The sequence below is a fragment of the Delphinapterus leucas genome, chromosome 6 (genome assembly GCF_059928025.1).
Source record: "Delphinapterus leucas isolate spDelLeu-1000000601 "Yukka" chromosome 6, BTC_Dleu_Yukka2, whole genome shotgun sequence".
Classification (NCBI taxonomy): domain Eukaryota; kingdom Metazoa; phylum Chordata; class Mammalia; order Artiodactyla; family Monodontidae; genus Delphinapterus; species Delphinapterus leucas.
The window spans coordinates 123354200-123375029 of NC_143134.1; the positions used below are offsets into that span (position 1 = coordinate 123354200).

Below are 20830 nucleotides of genomic sequence, written 5' to 3' on the forward strand. Positions count from 1 at the left end.
ACAGATGGAGACCCCCTCCTGGAACCTGAGCCCCCCTTTCTTTCAAGGTCAGCTGTGTGCTTTAGAAACTACAAAGCCCAGCACTTCCGCACTTGGATCAGAAGCAGGACCGACGTCTGCTCAGCGCCGGCAGTGAGTCTGACGGACGCTCTACGTGCGGCCAGCGGTCGGGGCATCCGTGGGCCTCACACCTCCCTCCCCCAGAAAGAAGAGGACTCAGCAAAACCTACATCAGAGCTCCTGTCCGCACGGCCCTGGACAGGTGTCCGGCGCCACGCTGCTCACGGCATCACCCGCACCTCTCCCCGCGGCCAGGCGTGAGCCCCTCAGAGACACACGACACGGTGATACCAACACCACCAAGCCCACATGAGTCACTCACGGCTTGGCAACAGATGGGTCTGCACTCATTTTCCTAAACCACATTCTAGATGTTTTAAATCAACTAGAGTAGGGCTGACGAGCTCTCGACCGTTCTGAGACTGAAGTACAGTCACCAATATTTAACACGTTACCCAAATATTTCAAAGTCCCATTTCACACCGGAGAAAACTGGTGGAGGCTAAAGACAAAACACGCCACTGTCAGAGCTGCCCGCCTCTGCGCTTCCCCGGTTGGCACTAAGGACTCAGGGCGACTCCCCGGGGTTCTGACTGTCTGGATCAGAGCATCCTAACAGCCTCCCGAGCCCCGGGTCCATTCCAGAGGCACGCGCTCCACTCACCGTCCAGCTTCATCTGCTCCGGGCAATAGTAGTGGACCACGGCCAGGAGAGCAGCCCCATGGCTGCCGTCCCGCATCAGGTCCTCCAACAACGGGAAGTAGGGCGGCTGCCTCGTAGACAGGTGCTCTCGGCGGTAGCGCACCTGCGGTGGAGAAAAGGGAAAGGGTCACTACGCACGAGGTGCCGTCACTGCCGCCTACGTCACAGGCAGGCCGTCAAATCTAGAGTTAACAGGCGTCCTGCGGGACGATGTTTAGAACAACGGCAATCACGGGGGAAAGCCCCAAATGTCTGGATTGCATAGTCCGCCTGGAACGTATGTCAAGATCCAGGGAACTGGGCTTCGTGGCCACACTGGGTGACAGCAGTTAGCTGCTAATGACACCGGCCGTCTCACTCTAAAGGGCCGGGCACACCCAGGGCAAGGAAGCAGCACACACGTCTACACTGCCAGAGGCCGCGCACCATCAGCGGATGAGAAACAAGTTAAACGGCGAACAGCCGACGCTGGGAAGACCCACGTTACTGTTACTTTTCTCAGATTAGCAGCATTAACCTTGGCCATTGTGAAGAACACGAAGCAGCACTAACAGAGTTTGAGAAAATACCCAAAACCAGGTCAGACGGAATGTCGTCTAATCCGTCAGCCAGCCCCTCCGTACGTGCACGGAAGCGTCAGGAACCTGAGTGCTGTAAAAAATAGGCATTCTTCAAGGTTTCTGTGCTTCTGCCTTTACAGGAAGCCACGTGCACGGTGCTCTGAGCCTCCCCGCGCCCCTGGGCGCTGCCCCTGGAGCTGGGCCTCGCTCACGAGCACAGACACACAGGCCGCCAGGGGACCACGTCCTGTGGCACAGGTGAGCCTGGCATTTCCTGCAGCCGCGCTTTCTCCAGGGGAGGAGAACACAGTGCCAGCTCGAGGGAGAAAACCCGCCACCCGTGCTGCCCGCTATGGATCTCCGCGAGCCGTGCAGGAGAGTCAACCCAAAGGAAGGCGCCCCGGCAAGAACGCAGTGTGCGCACAGCGCCGGCATCTGCACAGAACACGCCTCACCCGTGCATGTGCAACGCACGCCACTAACACTGGCCTCGACATGGACTTTAACTTGTTTCTCGGGCCGCCGTGCCCAGGGGCCAGCCTTGGGGCTCCCGCATGCAGAGCCCGAGGCACACGCCGGGCCAGGTCTCCACACACACAGACAGCACGCGGGCCGAGCACGGCATGCAGGGAAGCAGGTGGTTTCGCGGCTGACGATGGATGGTGTGCGTTTGCATCAGGGAAAGTGCTGAAGCCCTGGGTCGGGGGAGCCGGTGCCACCCCTCGAGGGGACCCTGCTCCAAACCCCCAGCAGCCTAACAGTCACCCCGCTACCGATGAGCCAGACATGCGCTCAGGCAGCCACGGTGACCAACTGCTAGGAGGAAACCTACAGGCGCTCTGCTCTCGGCCACATTCTCCAGTTTTTACACGAGTCTCATCTGAAACCCCACTTCCTGGAGGACACCTGCATCTCTGACTGTGTCCTCACTACAGCTCATAACTGCTTTTAACAGTTCTCTCTTTGGCCTTCAGTTTTCGAGAAGTTAAGAGATACGTAAATATGCATAAAAATGCTTACCCCCTCTTTGTTATTAATATATTTCAAAGAGAAGCAAAATTATCCATCAGCTACAAAGCAGACTATATCACTGCTCACGCGGATCCCACTGACAGTTTTATATCCACAGTATCTCCTTTATGATGGAATTCTAAGGATAATTTGATCCAAATAATTAAACTAAAGGATCAGGCAAATAAAGGAGTCTTCAAAAAGATTTGTTCTCAAAAAAAAAAAAAAAAAAGATTTGTTCTCCAAAACTTCATTTTAAAATGCACCACTTGGAGCACCAGGTATTTTTCCGTGGGGAACAGTATAACGAACTGGTTCTGCTTCCAGAACAGGTCACCAGGTGGAGCACAGCCAGAGCTGCAGACCAAATCACCATGGACCATAACGTCAGGAAGGACAAATCCAAAGGGAAACTTGGCAAATTGGATGATTTGTCATTCCTGCTGGTACCTATCAGAAAGGAGAATACAGCCTGTCATTGACCCTGAAGTTCGTCATATAAAGAAGTTAACTATGTGTCCGAAGAAGAAACTGTCTGCAAGTCTACCTAAGAAACTGGGCAAAACCACACTCTGGGTGTTGGCTACAAAATGCACCTTAGGGCTCCAGAGGGCCTTGTTAAGGTCTACTCTGCCCAGAACCGGGCCATCACTGCCCCGCGGGAAATGCAACAACACCACCAAGGAGGACATTCAGACAAACAGTCACGAGCAGTCTGTAATGGAAGCAAGTGGTTGCGGCGGGACGGCCGTCTGGACGGCAGCTGGGCGCACGCGCGGAGCTCACTTACGGGCACTAGCTTCCAGTACCACTTGGAGGGAGACTGCTCGGGAGGCGAGGGAAGGAAGGCAGGAGAGGAGGTCAGCGCGGCAGGCGCACGCGTGGACAGACGAGACACACACCTGCACACCACGTTCACACGAGAGGCGGGGCATCCCTCTGCGCTAGCAGGTGACCGCAGGGGAAGCTCCCAGGCACCTCTACGACACTGGCCTCTGAGGGAGCAAAGACTACTCTGGAAACTCCGCACGGGCCGGGCACCAAAAAGGACAGGAGCCAACCGCCATTCGGGGAGGGGCTCAGCGAGCTGTCCACGCCCATCTGAGGAAGGGGGGTGGCTCACGGAAGCGTGGCCGGGGTGAGGTGCCCACGGACAGCATCCCCGGGGTCCAGGTAAGAGAGGGGAGCAAGGGGACAGTCGCTCACCCCGCAGCCCAGGGGCCCGCAGCCCAGGCCAGGCCACATCGTACACGCGTTTGAAGAACATGGATTCAGTCACACACGTGCTCGGCCAAAAAATATAATAATAATCAGGTCACACAGGACGTTAGTGGGTCATTTCACTGGACACGTGACATTTACCCGCCTGAATCCCACACTGGGCTCACAGTCCGTGAGGGCTCCAAGGGGACCTCTGGCTGCGGGCAATCCCCCCACCCGCCAGGCTGACTTCACCCCGGATGACCCTACGTCCCTTCCTCTGGAGCTTCCGACACCTCCCACCTCTCCCCCACCCTCCCAAGTTCAACACTAGGCTGCCCCTGCCTGGGAGAAAGGGCAGTGGCCACCGCGCCCTCGCCACCGGGGCCGGGCCCAGGGCACTCGCTCCCTGCTTGGTGAGAACAACGAACAAGCACAGAGCACACACAGACACAGTTCTTTAAAACGGGAGCAACGCTAACTTGGTGCGTTCCAGAGAAGTGAAATTTACCCTTTACCTTTTGATGAGCTGGACTTTCCAATAACTGCTGTTTTAACTTAACTTCTTTCTCTGTTATCTCTCTCATTTTAAGATTTACCTAAAGTAGAAGAAATTAAATGCATTAAAAAGGCAACTGAAATTGATTTCCAACAGTGGTGTGTACATCCTTCCAGCACCCACCTTACTTGTTTGAACTCAGGCTCTTAGATGCAGGTAATATTTAGACCCATGACGCGCATGCAGAGATACATGGATTCCCTGTGACCTGTGATTCGACACAGAGAGCAAGGAAGGCCCTCACGCCCCACAGCACCCGCGTGATGCTTTCCACCTCGCGACAGGATCGACAGCCTCAGCGCTGAGTGTCCCCGGCGCACGGGCAGCCCAAGTTCGCCGCCACTATCAGTGAATGCCGCTGATAACACAGTCTGGCTGAAAGCCCCCGAAGCCTAACAGGTGCTCGCACACTCCCTGACCGCCAGGTGCTCGCACACTCCCTGACCGCCAGGTGCTCGCACACTCCCTGACCACCAAAATAGCGCTAAGAACTGTCATGAGACACTCGTGAGCAATTAATACAACTGCTCGGAAATAATCAAAATTGCAATTATAAAATAATAGCGTGGAGAAAAACACTCATCAATGTTAACAGGGACATGGTCAAAGCTATAATCAGATGAAATGCCACAGAACTGAATGTCTTCTCATTAAACAAGAATAAAGATAAGTGAAATCATGCACATCAAATCAAGAATGTAGAAAATTTGTTTTTTAAAAGAGAAAGACAAAAGAAAAATCAATGTTGATAAGTTTTAAAATAAATGAATTACGGCTTCCCTGGTGGCACAGTGGTTAAGAATCCACCTGCCAATGCACGGGACACAGGTTCGATCCCTGGACCGGGAAGACCCCATCCGTACTCCATAACAAGAGAAGCCCGCGCACTGCAAAGAAGAGTAGCTCCCGCTCGCCACAACTCAAGAAAGCCCATGTGCAGCAACAAAGACCCAACGCAGCCAGAAAGTAAATAGATAAAATAAATGAATTAGAATAGATGGATGGATGGATAAGTGATAAAGCAAGTATTGTAAAAAATGTTCACTGTAAAATCTAGGTGGTGGATACAGGGTGTTCTCTGTATAATTCTGTCAACTTTTCTGCATGTTTAAAATTTTTCACAATAAAATACTAGAAGTTAAAAATTTTAGAAAATTTGTTTCTGCCATAAACTAGATACCTTCCTAACATGGAAAGGATTTTCTGATTGGATTGGTGATGCTATTAATGAATGTAATTTTTGATATTATATCATGAAATGTCACATTGGGAAGATCCATACAACTCAGCAAAACAATTTTCCCAATGACAAGGCATGGCCTTACAAAATCGTGAGTAACAGGACCAGGAAAAATATAAGAAAGATTTTAATACAACAGAGTACAAAAAGTTCACTGGGGGCTTCCCTGGTGGCTCAGTGGTTAAGAATCCACCTGCCAGTGCATGGGACACAGGTTCGATCCCTGGACCAGGAAGATCCCACGTGCCGCAGAGCAACTAAGCCCGTGTACCACAACTACTGAGCCTGTGCTCTAGAGCCCGTGAGCCACAACTACTGAGCCCACGTGCCACAACTACTGAAGCCCGCGCGCCTAGAGCCTGTGCTCCGCAACAAGAGAAGCCACCGCAATGAGAAGCCCGCGCAATGCAAGGAAGAGTAGCCCCTGCTCATCACAACTAGAGAAAGCTCCCGTGCGGCAACAAAGACCAAATGCAGCCAAAAAAAAAAAAAAGAAAAGTTCACTGGGCTAGTATCTAGATTATATAAAAGAATCGTTGCAACAATAAAAAGAGGAATAATCCAATTTTAAAATGGGCAAAGGATGTGAACAGACATTTCTCCAAAAAAGATCTACAAATAGCCAATAAACACATGGAAAAAGGTTTCCCTTCATTACTATCAGGGAAGTGTGAATCTAAACCACAATGAGATACCATCTCACACCCTCCAGAATGGCTCGAATCAAAAAACCAGAAAATGAGTGTTAGCAAGGACGTGGAAAACTGGAAACCTCTGGTGTTGCTGGGGGAATATAGACGGTGCAGCAGCCGTGGAGACAGTCTGCCAGCTCTTCACAGAGTTAAACACAAAGTTCCTGTACGACCCAGCAATTCCACCCCTAGATATAAACCCAAGAGAAGTGAAAACACAGCCACACAAACACTCGTACTTGAATGTTCACAGCAGGAGTCACGATAGCCAAAAAGTGGAAAACACACATGCCCACCAGCTGAGGAATGGCTCAACAAAACTCAGCATATCTATACGATTGAGCATTACTCAACCATAAAAGGAATGTGGTACTGATAAGTGCTACAACACGCATGAGACGTGAAAATATGCTACTTGAATAAAGTCAGAGACAACAGGCCACGTACTGTAGATTTCATTTAAATGAAATGTTCAGAACGGCCAAATCCAGAGAGACAGAAGGCAGAGGAGTGGCCACCAGGGGCTGACGGGGAAGGACTGCGGATGGCACCCGCGTCTCTTTCTGGGTACGATAAAAATGTGTGCAACTGGCGGTGACACCTGCGCAACCTGGTGAGTATCTTAAAATCCGCTGAACCGCACACTTTAAAACAGTGAATTTTACAGCACGTGAATTATATCTCAACTTTTTTAAAAAGTTAATTGGTGGGCTTCCCTGGTGGCGCAGTGGTTGAGAGTCCGCCTGCCGATGCAGGGGACGCGGGTTCGTGCCCCGGTCCGGGAGGATCCCACGTGCCGCGGAGCGGCTGGGCCCGTGAGCCATGGCCGCTGGGCCTGCGTGTCCGGAGCCTGTGCTCTGCGGCGGGAGAGGCCACAGCAGTGAGAGGCCCGCGTACCGCAGAAAAAAAAAAAAAGTTAATTGGTAACAGTTTCAAATTCCATATTTCAGTTAACCTTCAAGAAAATACCACTTGTCAAGTTTTGGTATAGAATCAAAAATAGATGTGCATAACTAACTGAAAAGATTATGAAAGCACTGTCCCCTCTTCAACTACGTATCCACATGAAACCAGACTTTCTTCCTTTACATCAATAAAAACAACACATTGTAGCAGATGAAATGCAAAGGCAGGTAAGAATCCAGCTGTCTTCTGGTAAGCCAGACATTAAAGAAACTTACAAAACTGTACAATACCACCACCTGTTCCATTCTTGAGAATACAGTTATTTTTCATTACAAACACATCGCTTACATTAACGTGGAATGAGCTGTTACTTTTAAGTGAATTAATAAATATTTTTAAATGTTCCTGTTTTTAATTTCTAATACAGTAAATATTGAGAGATTTTCTAAAAATTCTTTGAGGGCCACGGTATTTAAGAGTGTAAAGGGGTTCTGAGACCAAAACGTTTGAGAACTCTTCATCTATACAAGGGAATGAAGAGCAATAAAAATGGGAAATATGTGGATAAATATTGCTAACCATTTTTAATTACTTTCAAAGATAACTGGCTGTTGAGGGTGAAAGTAACTTATCTGGGGCTGTAATGAAATGAATGACAACAGTGGCACAAAGGCCAAAAGGGGAAAAGACATTTCTGATCTTATTTGTGAAATGCTATCACTTTATTTGGAGGCAGACTATGAAAACCTGAAGATGAAATTTGTAAACCCTAAAGCAGCCCCCCCAAAAAATACTGGAGATGAAATGGAGTAGTAAAAACGCCGAATCCAAAATACGCCAGAAAAGAAGGAAGACAAAGAAAAGATATAGAAGGGAGACAAGATGTAAAACCCAGACGTCTCCATAATCACATGAAATGCAATTAAGTTGAACACTCCAATGGTAAGGCCCAGGTGGACTACAGGGTCCCCATAAGAAACTCGCTTTAAATAGAAAGACAAGTCGTGCACACACTGGCCATGCCAAGGCCGGAGGCAAGGATTGTCACCTGTGATAAAGAGACATTTCACGACCACAAAAGGACAGAAAAATCCTAAACACGTATAAATGTCACAACAGACTAAAAATACACAAAGCAAAAAACTGACACAACCAAAAGGTAAAACAGACAAAATCACTGCTGGAGATGAACTCTCCTCCCTGGGTGAGTGACTGAGACTCCAGCGATGCAAACACACCCAAACCAACCTGAACTGACACTCACAAAGTACTCCCCGACAACAGCAGAACACACGGGTTCTTTTCAAGTGCACACGGAACACTCTGCAAGACCACGCAGTGGACCACAAGTCTCAATAAGTCCAGAAGGACTGAAATGAAACCACACAGACTACGCTCTCTGACCACAACAGAATTTGAAACCAAAACACTAAGGTACCTAGAACCACCCCACCTCCACACATATGAAAACTGAACTACAAACTTCTAGATAATCCATTGCTAAAACGAGAATTGGCAACTAAAACAAAATATTTTAGAGAATGAAGAAAACCACAACATCTAAAAATGTGTACAGTGCCGCTAAAGCACTACTTAAAGAGGAATTATCAACTTTAAATGTTTATATTGAAATGTAGAAAGGTGTAAAAGAACCTTCTACTCTAACAAACTAGAAAGGAGAGAAAAAGAAATTCAAAATAAACAGAAAGAAAAAGAATAAAAGCAAGAGGAGGAATTAAATAGAAAATTGGAGAAATCAACAAAAACCGAAAGCAGGTTTTTTAGAAGATTAATAAAGTTGATAAACCAGACCAACAAAGGGAAGAAATAAAGAAATTACAGAGCAGGAAACGAGAAGGGACATCACTACAGATCATAATACACTAAAAGGATGATAAAGAAACATGAATAGGCCAATAGAGTCAAAAATTTAAATAAAATTGACAAATTCCTTAAAAGTCACAAAATTAAACAGAAATCCTAAACACCTTATAAGTACACTAAAGAAACTGAATTCATAATTAAAACCTTCCAAGAAAACTCCAGGCCCAGATGGCTTCACCAGTGACTCCAACAAAGATTTAAGGACAAAATAATACTAGTAATACTAATAATACAAAAAGTGTTTCACAAAATGAAGGAGGGAATACTTCCCAGCTCTTTTTTTGACACCCGCATTATCCTGACACCCAAACAATAAACACATGACAAGGATATATACCTTGGAAAGCACTGGATCCCTAAATCTTTATACACATAAAATATTCTTGAAACTCATTAAGACAAACAACCCCATTAAAAACTGGGTAAAATACGTGAACAGACACCTAACAAGATACACAGAAACATCTTTAGTCATTAAAGAAATGCAAATTAAAGCCATGACACGCCTCTACACATCCACCCAAATGGCTGAAACCAAAAGACTGACGATGCCAAGTGTCAGCGGAACGTGGAACACTGGAATTCTCCTGTCTTGCTGGTGGGAGTCTAAGATGGCACAGTCACTTCAGAGAACACCTGGACAGTTTCTTCTAAAGGTAAACTGATCGTCATGGGACCCAGCAACTCACTCCTAAGTATTTACTCAAAGAAATGAAAATGTAATCCACACATCAAGACTTGTGCACAAATGTTCCCAGAAGCTCTATGCGTAACAGACAAAACCAGAGACAACCTGAGTGCCCATCAGCAGGTGAACGGATAAACAAACTGTAGTGCATTCGTGCAGTGGAACCCTACCGAGTTTCAAAAGCACCAAACTACTGATGGACACAATGACAGGGATCAACTTCAAAAACACGGTAGGCAGTGAAAGACACAAAAAAAGTACATACCACGTGACTCCATCTAACTGCAAACGAGCACAGAGGAACTGTTTTTGGATGACGGAAACGTTACCTTGATTGCGAATGCTAAACATATGTAGTCACTTGTCAACACTCAAGGAACTGGGTCCATTTATCGTATATAAAACATGTTTGGGCAAAGCTGGGGAGTTTTTTTAGTAAAAGACTCAAGCTGCTGGCTGGGCGTCAACAAAAAATAAAGAGCCACAGCAAGATGGTTCGTGGGAAAACTCCCGGAACACAGAGGAGATGACCCAGCCACACTCACACAGGACGAGGACGCCGGCGGATGGCTCGGTGGCGCCCCCAACCCCAGGGAGCGATTTGGGCCCCCGGGGTGACTGATCACCCGAGGAGGGAGGGGCTGGTTCAGAGGGCGTGGTGTGGGAAGGGTAAGCTGCGGCCTTTCTGGGCAGGGCCCGGGGTGCACTGCAAGGACGTGCTCCCCACACGACGCGCAGAACGGGGCAGCAGCTGGGCTGGCCCAGTGCCAAGCAGAGGGGTCTCTAAGCGTCTCAGCTGGCAGGCGTGCCATCCAGTCTGCAGCAGGACGGGCCCCCAGATCGATGCCACACAGCAAGAGAAACTCAGAGGCCACCTGACAGGCCTGCCCTGCGAATCCAGAGATGCTGACGGGGATGAGGGCGCCCGCACGCGGAGCCCAATGTGAGAAGCGACCCCCTGGAAAGACCCCACAGGAGAAAGGCAGGCCGGGGCGGGTGTGAGGGGGGCTCACACCTGCCTCAGGTGTGCGCACACAGCCGCAATCCTGGGAACACGGAACCTAGGGACAGAGTTTCCAAGAGACTTCAGATCTTGTCAGACATCGAAGATTGACTCTGAAGAGAAAACTCACCAATGTCAAACCTCCCCAGAGCCCAAACTCATTAAACGTGCAGCAATTTTCTGTGGAGAGAAAACACATCAGCGTGAGGATGGAGGGAAGGTCTCCAGGCCCGGCTGGAAGCCTGTCAGGCAACAGCGTCCACAGTGGAGAGGCCGCGGGGAGCTAAGGTCCCATCACAGCTCAGGGAAGGCACATGAGCAGAGACCCTCCGAAGGCACAGAGGCGGGAGCACGTCTCACCCTGCACCAGAGGATCCTCCCCCGAGAGGAGCCCCAGGAAGGAGCGACTGCGGGGATCCCCCCCTTGATGGGACACTGGGGAGACCCTGCAGGACAGCAGCAGGTGCGGAGGTCAGAGCACCCACCTGAAGGAAAAGCCTCCTAAGTGAGAAACTGAAACTCACACGGATGCTAAGGAAACAGCGAACCCTGGAGCACGTGGAATAAAAACATAAATGCTGGGCAAGCGAAAAAGGATCACGAAAAGCTGAAGCCAGCATTAACTCCTGGGAGTATGGAGCGCGGCACGAGAAGGGGCGTGAGCTGTGACAAACCCACACACTGTCAGCACAGCGTCAGGTGCGACTGCGGACCTGGCCAAGGCGGCCACGTGACCACGCCGAGCGGTAGGGACACCTGTCACAGCAGCAAGTCAGGAGGCGGTGTCCACACGGCGGGGACACCACATGGGGGCAGAAAACACAGCGGTGCTGCCGGGCCGCCACCAAGTCCCAGGCAAAAGGGCCACGAGCACCCGGGAAGCGCCGATGAACACACGGCAAACACCCTGGAAACGGGACGGTCCTGGGCAGGAAGGGGAAGGCACGCTCTCCCACCCCTACCCAAAGAACCCTGGCCAAAATGAATTACCCAAACGGGAGAAAGAGAGCCAGACATACACTCTCTTCCTTAAACTTCAACCGTATCAGCGAGCGAAGCATAACAGTAAAAGGTGCTATGTTTCACCTCTCAACTCGGCAGGTTTGTTTTTTTGTGTGTTTTTTTTTGCGGTACGCGGGCCTCTCACTGTTGTGGCCTCTCCCGCCGCAGAGCACAGGCTCCGGACGCGCAGGCTCAGCGGCCATGGCTCACGGACCCAGCCGCTCCGCGGCACGTGGGATCTTCCCGGACCGGGGCACGAACGCGTCCCCTGCATCGGCAGGCGGACTCTCAACCACTGCGCCACCAGGGAGGCCCGGCAGGTATTTTTTAATAATATCCAGTATATGAGAAGACACCGGGGGAGAAAACACTTACACAGACGAAACAGTACGAGAAAAACGGTACAGTCTTTAAGGTCAGAATTTGGCTAAAACTAATCAAAAGCCTTTAAAAACGAGCCTCAGCTTAATCTCAACCACTACCCACCAGGAACATGTGGGCGGAAGTCACCGAGATGCTCAGGGAGACGGCTGCTTATTGCGGGAGGGGACAGCTCGGCCCCGACGCGTCGAGACCACGGCAGGTGGGCGGGCGGCCTCAGAATGGCCCGAGCCATACTCACCACATCTCACCAAACGCAAACCTCAGCCTACTACGGTCAAGTGCCTGGAAGACCCCAACTGTGCCTTTAAGTCTGGAGGTTACACCCAGATAAATAAAAACTATGAGAATTTAGTACACTTTACTGCAAAACACTACGTGTACAGGTGGCAGGGTCATGGGGAATTTTCGCTTTCTTCTGTTTGCTCATCCGTGTTTTCTAAATGTCTATCATAACCATGCCATTCCTTTGATAAGGGGGAAAAAAATCAATACAAGTTGTTAAAGGAAAAGGAAAAGAAAATCTGAACCTGTGGCCACACGAAGGGAGCTCGGGCTCGGATCACAGAAGCATCCCCCGGAGGCCCGGGCTCCCGTGGAAATATCACTTCAGAACATCCTTTTTTTAACCAAATCCCCGTGGGACGCTTCCCGCATGTACTACCATGTGAAGCCAGGGCACGAGGACGAGGAGGTGCCGCCACCGGGACGCGACCTCGTGGCCACCGGCCAGCTCCCGAGTCCCACCAGGACCAGAGGCTCCACAGCAGTTCTAGAAAAGCCCTCCACCTCACTGCGGGGTCAGAGGGTGAAGGCAGTCTGCTCATCCACTCGATGCCCCGGACCCACCCGAGGGAGGAAACCAAGTAGAGAGCAGGGCGGCATCACCGCGATGAGGCGGCCGTCCAAGGGAGCAGCACGCGGACTCTGCCAGGCTCTGCTGCGTTCTTCAACTAATCCCACGGCCACGGACTTTCGCCTCACCTCTGATAAAGCCCTCACGTGGCAGGGAATACATGTGCAAACTGTGTAACGAAATAACTCCAAATTTCCTGCACGTGATACAACTCTGCAAGGAGCTGCTCCATCTTCCATTTCCTCTGCTTAATAAAGTGTCCCTAATGGAATACCTTCCGGCAAATGAGAAGGCTTAATAACCAAAAGGCTTTGGTAAGGTAACCCTCTAATCACACACCATGAAAAATGAACATTCTTTATGAAGACTGTATAGAGAGGCACAGTGTAAGCTTCGAAACATAAAAGGAAAATTACAGCATTTAGGAAGGTGCCATTTTTCTCTTAATCAAAATGCCTTCTAAATTGAGATCTCCATGAATGCACGTAAGTGCTTGAGATAAAAATAAAACGAATTTATTAGCTTGCACCACCAGCACACCTGTGCTTTCTACAGGCCCGTGCTGCTCCCCTCTGTCTGAACCACAGAGGACACACGTCCGAGGCCGCTGCTGGGCCAGGGTCACAGCAGGACACACAGGAGGGCGCTGCTCTCAGGGGGAAGAGGACCCACAGCCAAGGAGCACCCCGGCCACTCATGCTGCTTGCCCCCATTCCGGGCAGGGCCCCAGCGCTCACCTTGTTGACCCAGAAGACCATGGCGTCCTCAAGGTCGTAGGGAAGCTCTTTCGAGGCACTGAACGTGGAGAAGCGCTTGACGCTGGCCACCACCTTCTCAATGCTGATCATCTCCACGGTGTAGGCCATCATGAGTGCGTCCACCATCGCCATGTGGGCGCTCTGGGGGCAGAGGCAGCAGTCAGTCACCCAACCTTGCCTTTCCGCCCCGGGTCAACGCAGAGACCTCCCTAGACCCACAGCTGAACGCCTCCGTTGTCTGTCTTCCTCTGCATCTAAGGAGGCACTCAGATCTCTACTTGTACGTGACCCCCACTTCCTCATCTCTGACGACCCTGTGAGAGCCCGGGGCTTCCCTACTGCTCAGCTGTGGACCAAGGTACAAGGGGCCAAGAGACGTGCCTGAGGCCCCATGACCACCACAGGCCCCTGGGGCCGCTCAGGGGCCCGGCACACTGAGCTCACGCCAGGCCTTCAAGCCCTTTCTTCCCAGAACCAGTAACATCCCCTCGATCCACAACACACATCCACAAAGGCCAAGAGTGAAAAGCCACAGAACGCAGAACGCCTGGGAATGGCCGAAGCTTAAAGCCACGTGGGAGGTGCCACAGTGGCGTAGACCTGGAGCAGCCTGGGAAAGTCACACTGGTGGGATGGCTTTCCGGGAAAGATGCGGGGAGACGCTCGGGGAGGAAAGGTGTATTTCCTTCTTTATTTTGGCACAAAAATACTTAGAAGATACACATGAAACAACCTAAGAGGGTGGGCTCGACAATTCTACAGCACAACACGTGCAAAAAGTTTGCTCCCCATGAGAAAAAGCCGACAGGAAGCTGTTCCCTCCCCCTTTTCCAAATCAGCCACTGGCCCGCAGAGAGAAGGTGGTCTCGAGCCCTGAACTTTTGGGGTGACTCTGCTGCGCTGCAGGGGGACAGCGGCAGCCCACCAGCCGCCCCCGCCCCGCCGCCCAGGCCACTCACCATCTTTATGGGCGCGTGGCTGAGATCGGGCTCCGTCACGGGGCTGTCGTCACTCTCCATCACGTAAATCCCTTTCCGGGACAGGGCCTGGATGACAGCCTGGTGTCCCTGCAGAGCGGCCACCTGGTCCCCTCTGAGGATGAGGCCGCAGACGCGGCAGTACAGCTCACTGGACAGCAGCAGCTTGATGACCGGGGGCTTGACGTGCTCCTGCTCGTACTGGTCGATGTAGAAGGGGTCCCTGAGGTCCTCCGGGATGTCATCTGCACGAGGGAGAGACCGCCGCGTGAGCACGACGGCACCCCCACTCTCTCCACACACGGCTCAGGGCCGACGGCACACAGACGATGGACAGAGGGGCTGTGAACAACGACAGGCAACTAACCACGTGGGAGACCCCGGCTACTCGGCAAGCACTGCCCTCCTCCACCAGCAGAGGCGAGCAAGCCATGCACAGCAATGGGCAACGCCGCCGCCCGACCCCCGCGAGCATCTCTCCCGACGCAGGAGAGCAAGGAGCAGGTGTGGGAGCCGGAGGGGGCTCATGGGCCGAAGGGAGGCCAGGACCGCGCACAGCCAGGCCACACCGAGCACCCGGCACCAGCCCTGGGGAGGGAGCCAGGTGCATCCCCGTCTGCTGTCAAATCCCGTGACTACAAGGCCAGACGCCAGGTCTTTAGAGGAAAGAGCCAGGCCTGCCACTGCTACGACAATCAGGCCGGAACCGCAGCCGTGAGCCTCTGCGCATCTTTGGACCGGGCGGCACAAAACGATATGAGCCATGTTACCAAGCATCCCCTCGATCCCATCAAATCAAGACTTCTGTCCCTACGTCACAAATGAGGAAACCGAGGCACAGAGAAAGTCAGCAACGTGCCCGAGGCCACGAGAGTCAGAAACCAACTATGAACCCAGCGTGGTCCACGGCATCTACACCGCTTCCCATACACACCCGCCGTGTGTGCAAAGCTTTCCCGGCGGCTGCAACAGTCTCCCCACCCGCTGTCCTTCACGCTTGCTCTGCAAGCTGTCAACCACTGTCCCCCAAAGGGGGGACTCTGCAGTCCAGTCCAGCTGCACCTCACTTTGCTGCGCTCTGCGGACACTGTGTTTTCTCCAGGTTGAAGGTCTGGGGGAAGCCTGCATCTAGCCAGTCTCTGAGCTCCATTTTTCCAACAGCATTTGCTCACTTTGTGTCTGTGTGCCATTTTAGTAACTCTTGCAGTTTTCAAACTTTGTCATTACTATTATATTTGTTAAGGTGTTCTGCAGTCTATTGTAAATGGAATTTTGTAGCAAGAGTGTTTTGGGTTTTTTTTTCTTTTTTTTGGCTGAGTTGGGTTTTCGTTGCTGCACGCAGGCTTTCTCTAGTTGCGGCGAGCGGGGGCTACTCTTCGTTGCGGTGCGTGGGCTTCTCATTGCAGTGGCTTCTCTTGTGGAGCACAGGCTCTAGGCGCACAGGCTTCAGTAGCTGTGGCACGCAGGCTCCGTAGTTGTAGCTTGCAGGCTCTAGAGCGCAGGTTCAGTAGTTGTGGCGCACGGGCTAAGTTGCTCCCCAGCATGTGGGATCTTCCCGGACCAGGGCTCGAACCCGTGTCCCCTGCATTGGCAGGCGGATTCTTAACCACGGCGCCACGAGGGAAGTCCCCAACAGAGTGTTTTTAACGAAGCCGTGCATGTCTTTTAGACATAACGCTGCTGCACACCTGATAGACTACAGTCCAGTGTAAACGTCAGGTTCAGATGCACCGGGAAACCAGACCTCCCATGCGGCCTGGGGCTGAGCCCGGGTCTCTGCTCTCTCACTCCGTCCCACCCCCACCCCGGCCACCCCTGCGGCACCCACGCTCAGGCCACATCTCGAGGTGACCCCACCCAGGAGCGTGGGACGGCGCTCGCTCAGCACAGGGGGCCACCTTCTCCGCCAGCGGGAAGCAGGGAGGACCCACGCCGGGAGTCAGGGCAGGACCCGGACGCAGCTGGCTGGAAAGTGAGCCTGGGAGGGAGGCAGGGTCACCTCCAGGGGCAGCACCGGGACCCGCCCTCCCCGCTCGCCCTACGGCTCGCTCGCCCTCCTGTCTCCCGACACGGGCGGGGGCACGCCCATCCCACTGCCCAGGGGCCCTCGGTCAGCAGCCGCGACGGCGCAAGGACCCATGTGGGCGTCACCGCCAAGCGCTGAGCCGGACCGAGCTGGTGGGACAGCGGCCTGAGGACGCTGACTTGGGGACACAGGTGTGGGGCGCGGCTGTCTGAGGGCCACTGTCATTCAGCAGAAACATCAGGAGACAAAGCAAGCGCGGTCCTGCAGCTGTGGCCGCAGCCATCGAGGCTCAGGACTCTGAAGCGGGCCTGCTGGAAAGGCCGCGAGAAGGGCTAGAGGATGCGGACAAGACTACAGTTAAAACAGGGTCGGCGCTCCACGCAGAAGAAGGAACAGGGCGCCAGCTGGTCAGGTGAACAGAGGATGGGAGCTAGAGGACAGCATGTGCGCTGAGAACAGGACCCGAGCACGTCAGCCTGGCCTTGACCGGGTGCGCCTCTCACCTGGCCGGTCAGAATCCCGGCCTCAAGTGCAAACCATGGACACTACGAAGGCCTGTCTCCGGGGTTGGGAGAGGACTGAATCAAAACGTACGTGTAAGTCACCACGCTACGAGCGGAGCCTGGAGCTCAACAAAACTCACGCAAGTATTAGTTATCAATTTTATTATCAATCAGGCTAAAAAGATCGCCAATGAAGCACTCTTCCTGTTGCTGTCTGTCACACTTTGTCCCATCCTATCTACCAAGGCCACATCACTCACCGGGGGGGGGGGGCAACGGAGACGTGGCAGCACATGGGGGGGTGGGCAAGGACCCCCAGGTAGGTGCCAACCCCAACCTGAAGCCCGAGACGGGTTCCAACCCAGTCTGAGGAAAACCACGACGGCAAGCCTCCACGACACAGCAGGGCAGTGAGCCTCACCACCTGAGAGCTTCAAAACCACGGCAGTGTCCAGCCCCATCCCAGACCACCTAAGCCAGAATGTCCTGTGGGCTCACAGGCAGAAACATCTGTACCCCTGAGAACCCACTAGACAGGCTGCAGAGGTGGCTGACAGGCTCCATCGAGAAGTCCCTTACTTACACACTCTGGTTGTGGAAACAGGCACTCACAGAGGGCTTCTAATTCTGGAGCCCTGCCTGCACCCCACCCTTCACTGGAGATGCCAGACAGAAGGGAAAGAAAACAGCCAGCAGCTGGCCCCACTGGGTACAGCCCAGTGAGTCTCCTCCCCTACACCAGGCGAGCTCCAGAACAAAACCATATCCCAGCAGTGGCGGGATAGGTGGGTGCCACGGGTGCTTTTCTCCCCCTTTGCTGAGGCAGGCTCGGTTGTGGGAAACACACAGGCTTGGCTTCTAGGCAACAAGCCAGGAAGAGAGACCCCTGGGAACCCCCGGAGAGGGGGTGGAGGACCACAGAGAAGAGGGGGTGGATAAGGAATCCTGAACCCGTGTACACTGTCCTGGTGACCCCAAGTGGCCCATGTGTGACAGACCCAAAGAACCGAACTGACCTTGGAACCACTGCCCACACATGGCCAAACAGACTTCTGGTCTGAACTTAACGGGGTTTACTGCAACCCAGCTGCTAACAAACCACCAGAAAACACAAGCATCATCCAAAAGATTTTAGCAGAAACAGACTCACAGCATAAGATTCTAAGTGTCCAGGACAGGGGCCTCCCTGGTGGCGCAGTGGTTGGGAGTCCGCCTGCCGATGCAGGGGACACGGGTTCGGGCCCCGGTCTGGGAAGATCCCACATGCCGCGGAGCAGCTGGGCCCGTGAGCCATGGCCGCTGAGCCTGCGCGTCTGGAGCCTGTGCTCCGCGACAGGAGAGGCCGCAACAGTGAGAGGCCCACGTACCGCAAAAAAAAAAAAAAGAAAAGAAAAAAAAAAGAATCCGCCTGCCAATGCAGGGGACACGGGTTCAAGCCCTGATGCGGGAAGATCCCACATGCCGCGGAGCAACTAAGCCCTTGCACCACAACTACTGAGCCTGCGCTCTAGGGCCCGCAAGCCACAACTACTGAGCCCGCACACCACAACTACTGAAGCCCGCGCGCCTAGAGCCTGTGCTCTGAAACAAAAGAAGCCACCGCAGTGAGAAGCATGTGCACCGCAACAAAGAGTAGCCCCCGCTCGCCACAACTAGAGAGAGCCCGCGCGCATCAACCAAGACCCAATGCAGCCAAAAATAATTAATTTTTTTAAAAAAATGTCCAGGACACAATCCATAAGTACTCAACACATAAAGACAGGAAAACGTGACCAATTCTCAGGGGAAAAGACAGTCAACAGACGCCAACCCTGAGATGACCCAGATGTTAGAATTACTGAAGACTTTAAAACAAGGCCCCACGAGGCCCTCTTGAAACAAACGGAAAGATATAAGTTATTAACAGAGAAATAAAAACTATTAAAAAAAAAAACAACCAAACCTTCAGAACTGCAAAATACCGTTATCAACAAGAAATTCAATGACAGATTCAAAAGATGAACAAAACAGAAGCGGACTCACAGATAGAACAAACTAGTGGTTACCAGTGGTGGGGGAGAGGAGGGTACAAACAATTGGGTGTGACAAAGGCTCGAGGATGTGTTGTGCAACACAGGGAATCTAGCTGATACTTTGTAATAATTGTAAATGGAAAGTAACCTTTAAAAATTGTATAAAGAAACAAAAATTAAGTTAAATTAAAAAAAAAAAAAAGGCAAACAAAACAACAGAGGAAAGAGTCAGTGAACTTGAAGACAGATCAACAGAAGTAATCTACCTGAAGAGCAGAGGGAAAATCGACAGAATGAAAGGCAGAGCCTAAGGGAGCTGTGGGACAACATCGAAAGATTTAGTAATTACGTTACTGCAGAAGGGAGATGGGTACAGAAAAAGCATTTGAATAAATAATGCCTAGAATCTCCCCATATTTGGTAAGAAACCAATTTACAGGCTTAGGAACCAACTTGAAGGAAACCAGGTCCGCACACTTCATAATCAAATGGCTGAAAACCAAGGATGGAATAACGGGCCCTCGGGACCCCTAACCGGAGGTATCAGCCAGACTTTCAATGACTATGCTTAAAACAATGAAACGAAAAGAGATAAGACTAAGGATTCTGGCAGAAAAGTGGAAATTATTTTTTAAAAAAGAGACAAAAGAACTTGGCAGATTTGAAAAAGAACCAAGTAGGAATTCCAGAGCAGAAAAATACAGTCACTAAACTGAATTTACACACTGGATTGCTGAATAGCGTATTACACACAGAGGAGAGAAAACACAGCACAGAAGGTAAACGACAAACACCGCTCAGTGTCGCAGGAGTGGGACTGGAGACCCAGAAAGGAAGGAGAGAAAATATGGGGCAGAAACAGTATTTCGACAGATAATGGACAAGCATTTTCCAATACTTGTAAAATTCATGCTTCCCAGCAGAAGGAAGGGAGGAAGGGAGGGAGGGAGAAATCCACACACCAAAGAACATCACAGTGATACTGCTAAAATCCAAAGACAAAGGAAGAGCTTGCGAAGCGGCCAGAAGGAGCTTCTAGTCAGGACGAGATGGCACAGATTAGCCTTTCCCTGCCCCTTTCTGCTAGGCACAAACTATAAACCCTGGAAGTAACGCAAAGGCTACCCAGCAGAGAACTCTGAAAGGTGGACGAGGAAGGCAAGCTGGCTGGGAACCCAGGACTGGCCAAGCACAGCAACAGGGCGTCTTACAACGCCCCCCCCAACAAAAGGTGACCCAGGCCTGGTACTTCCTGACCCCCAGCCTGGAAACAGAAGGCAAGCCAAGCGGGCTCATTCCTGCTCCAGGTGGAAGGGGAGTCCCACCTACTACACCAGGCCAGCCTGGCAGAAGCAGCGAGGGATCGACAGGAAGCCCCACACCCACCTCCACAGGGCACCCAACCTGGAAGCGCTCTCCTTCCCCATCAGGCCAGAGACACCCCCTCTCATCACCGGGCAGCAGCAGTGCGACCTCAGCATGACGAGCAGCCCAGGAAACACTCTGCATCCCCCAGAAGCAGGGGCGGCCGCCACAGAGAATCCCACCCCACCCAGAGGCGCTCCTGCCACCCCACCCAGAGGCACTCCTTCCGCCTCCTAAAGCAGTGCCCGCAGGGACTGTGGGAAGCCCAGAGGTACCAGACATACCAAGTACAACAAAATGGCACCACAAGGCTCTGAACGTTACACTGCCGCTGGAACCACAGTCCAGAGGGGGCCAGGACCTGCATGCAGGACCTAAGCAGGGAGACTGCTGACTATGATAAAGAAACTTAAGTAGCACCCAGACTCACCTAACATAAGAGCC

The 20830-nt window shown here is 52.0% G+C and overlaps 1 protein-coding gene across 5 annotated transcripts in view; it reads right to left on the reverse strand.

Annotated features, from left to right (window-relative positions):
* The window catches only part of CAMSAP1 (calmodulin regulated spectrin associated protein 1), a 57106-nt gene that overhangs the window by 22959 nt on the left and 13317 nt on the right, over positions 1-20830 (reverse strand). For 2 of the 5 annotated variants that reach the window (XM_022578172.3, XM_030761560.2), the window contains exons 3-6: positions 14463-14725; positions 13483-13644; positions 4053-4133; positions 725-866 (exon numbers count right to left, since the gene is read on the reverse strand). In XM_022578172.3, the coding sequence (XP_022433880.1) occupies positions 725-866; positions 4053-4133; positions 13483-13644; positions 14463-14725 (648 nt within the window). Of the gene's footprint in view, positions 1-724; positions 867-4052; positions 4134-13482; positions 13645-14462; positions 14726-20830 lie in introns of those variants that run through there. The other 3 variants (XM_089914001.1, XM_089914000.1, XM_089914002.1) reach the window with 3 other exon arrangements.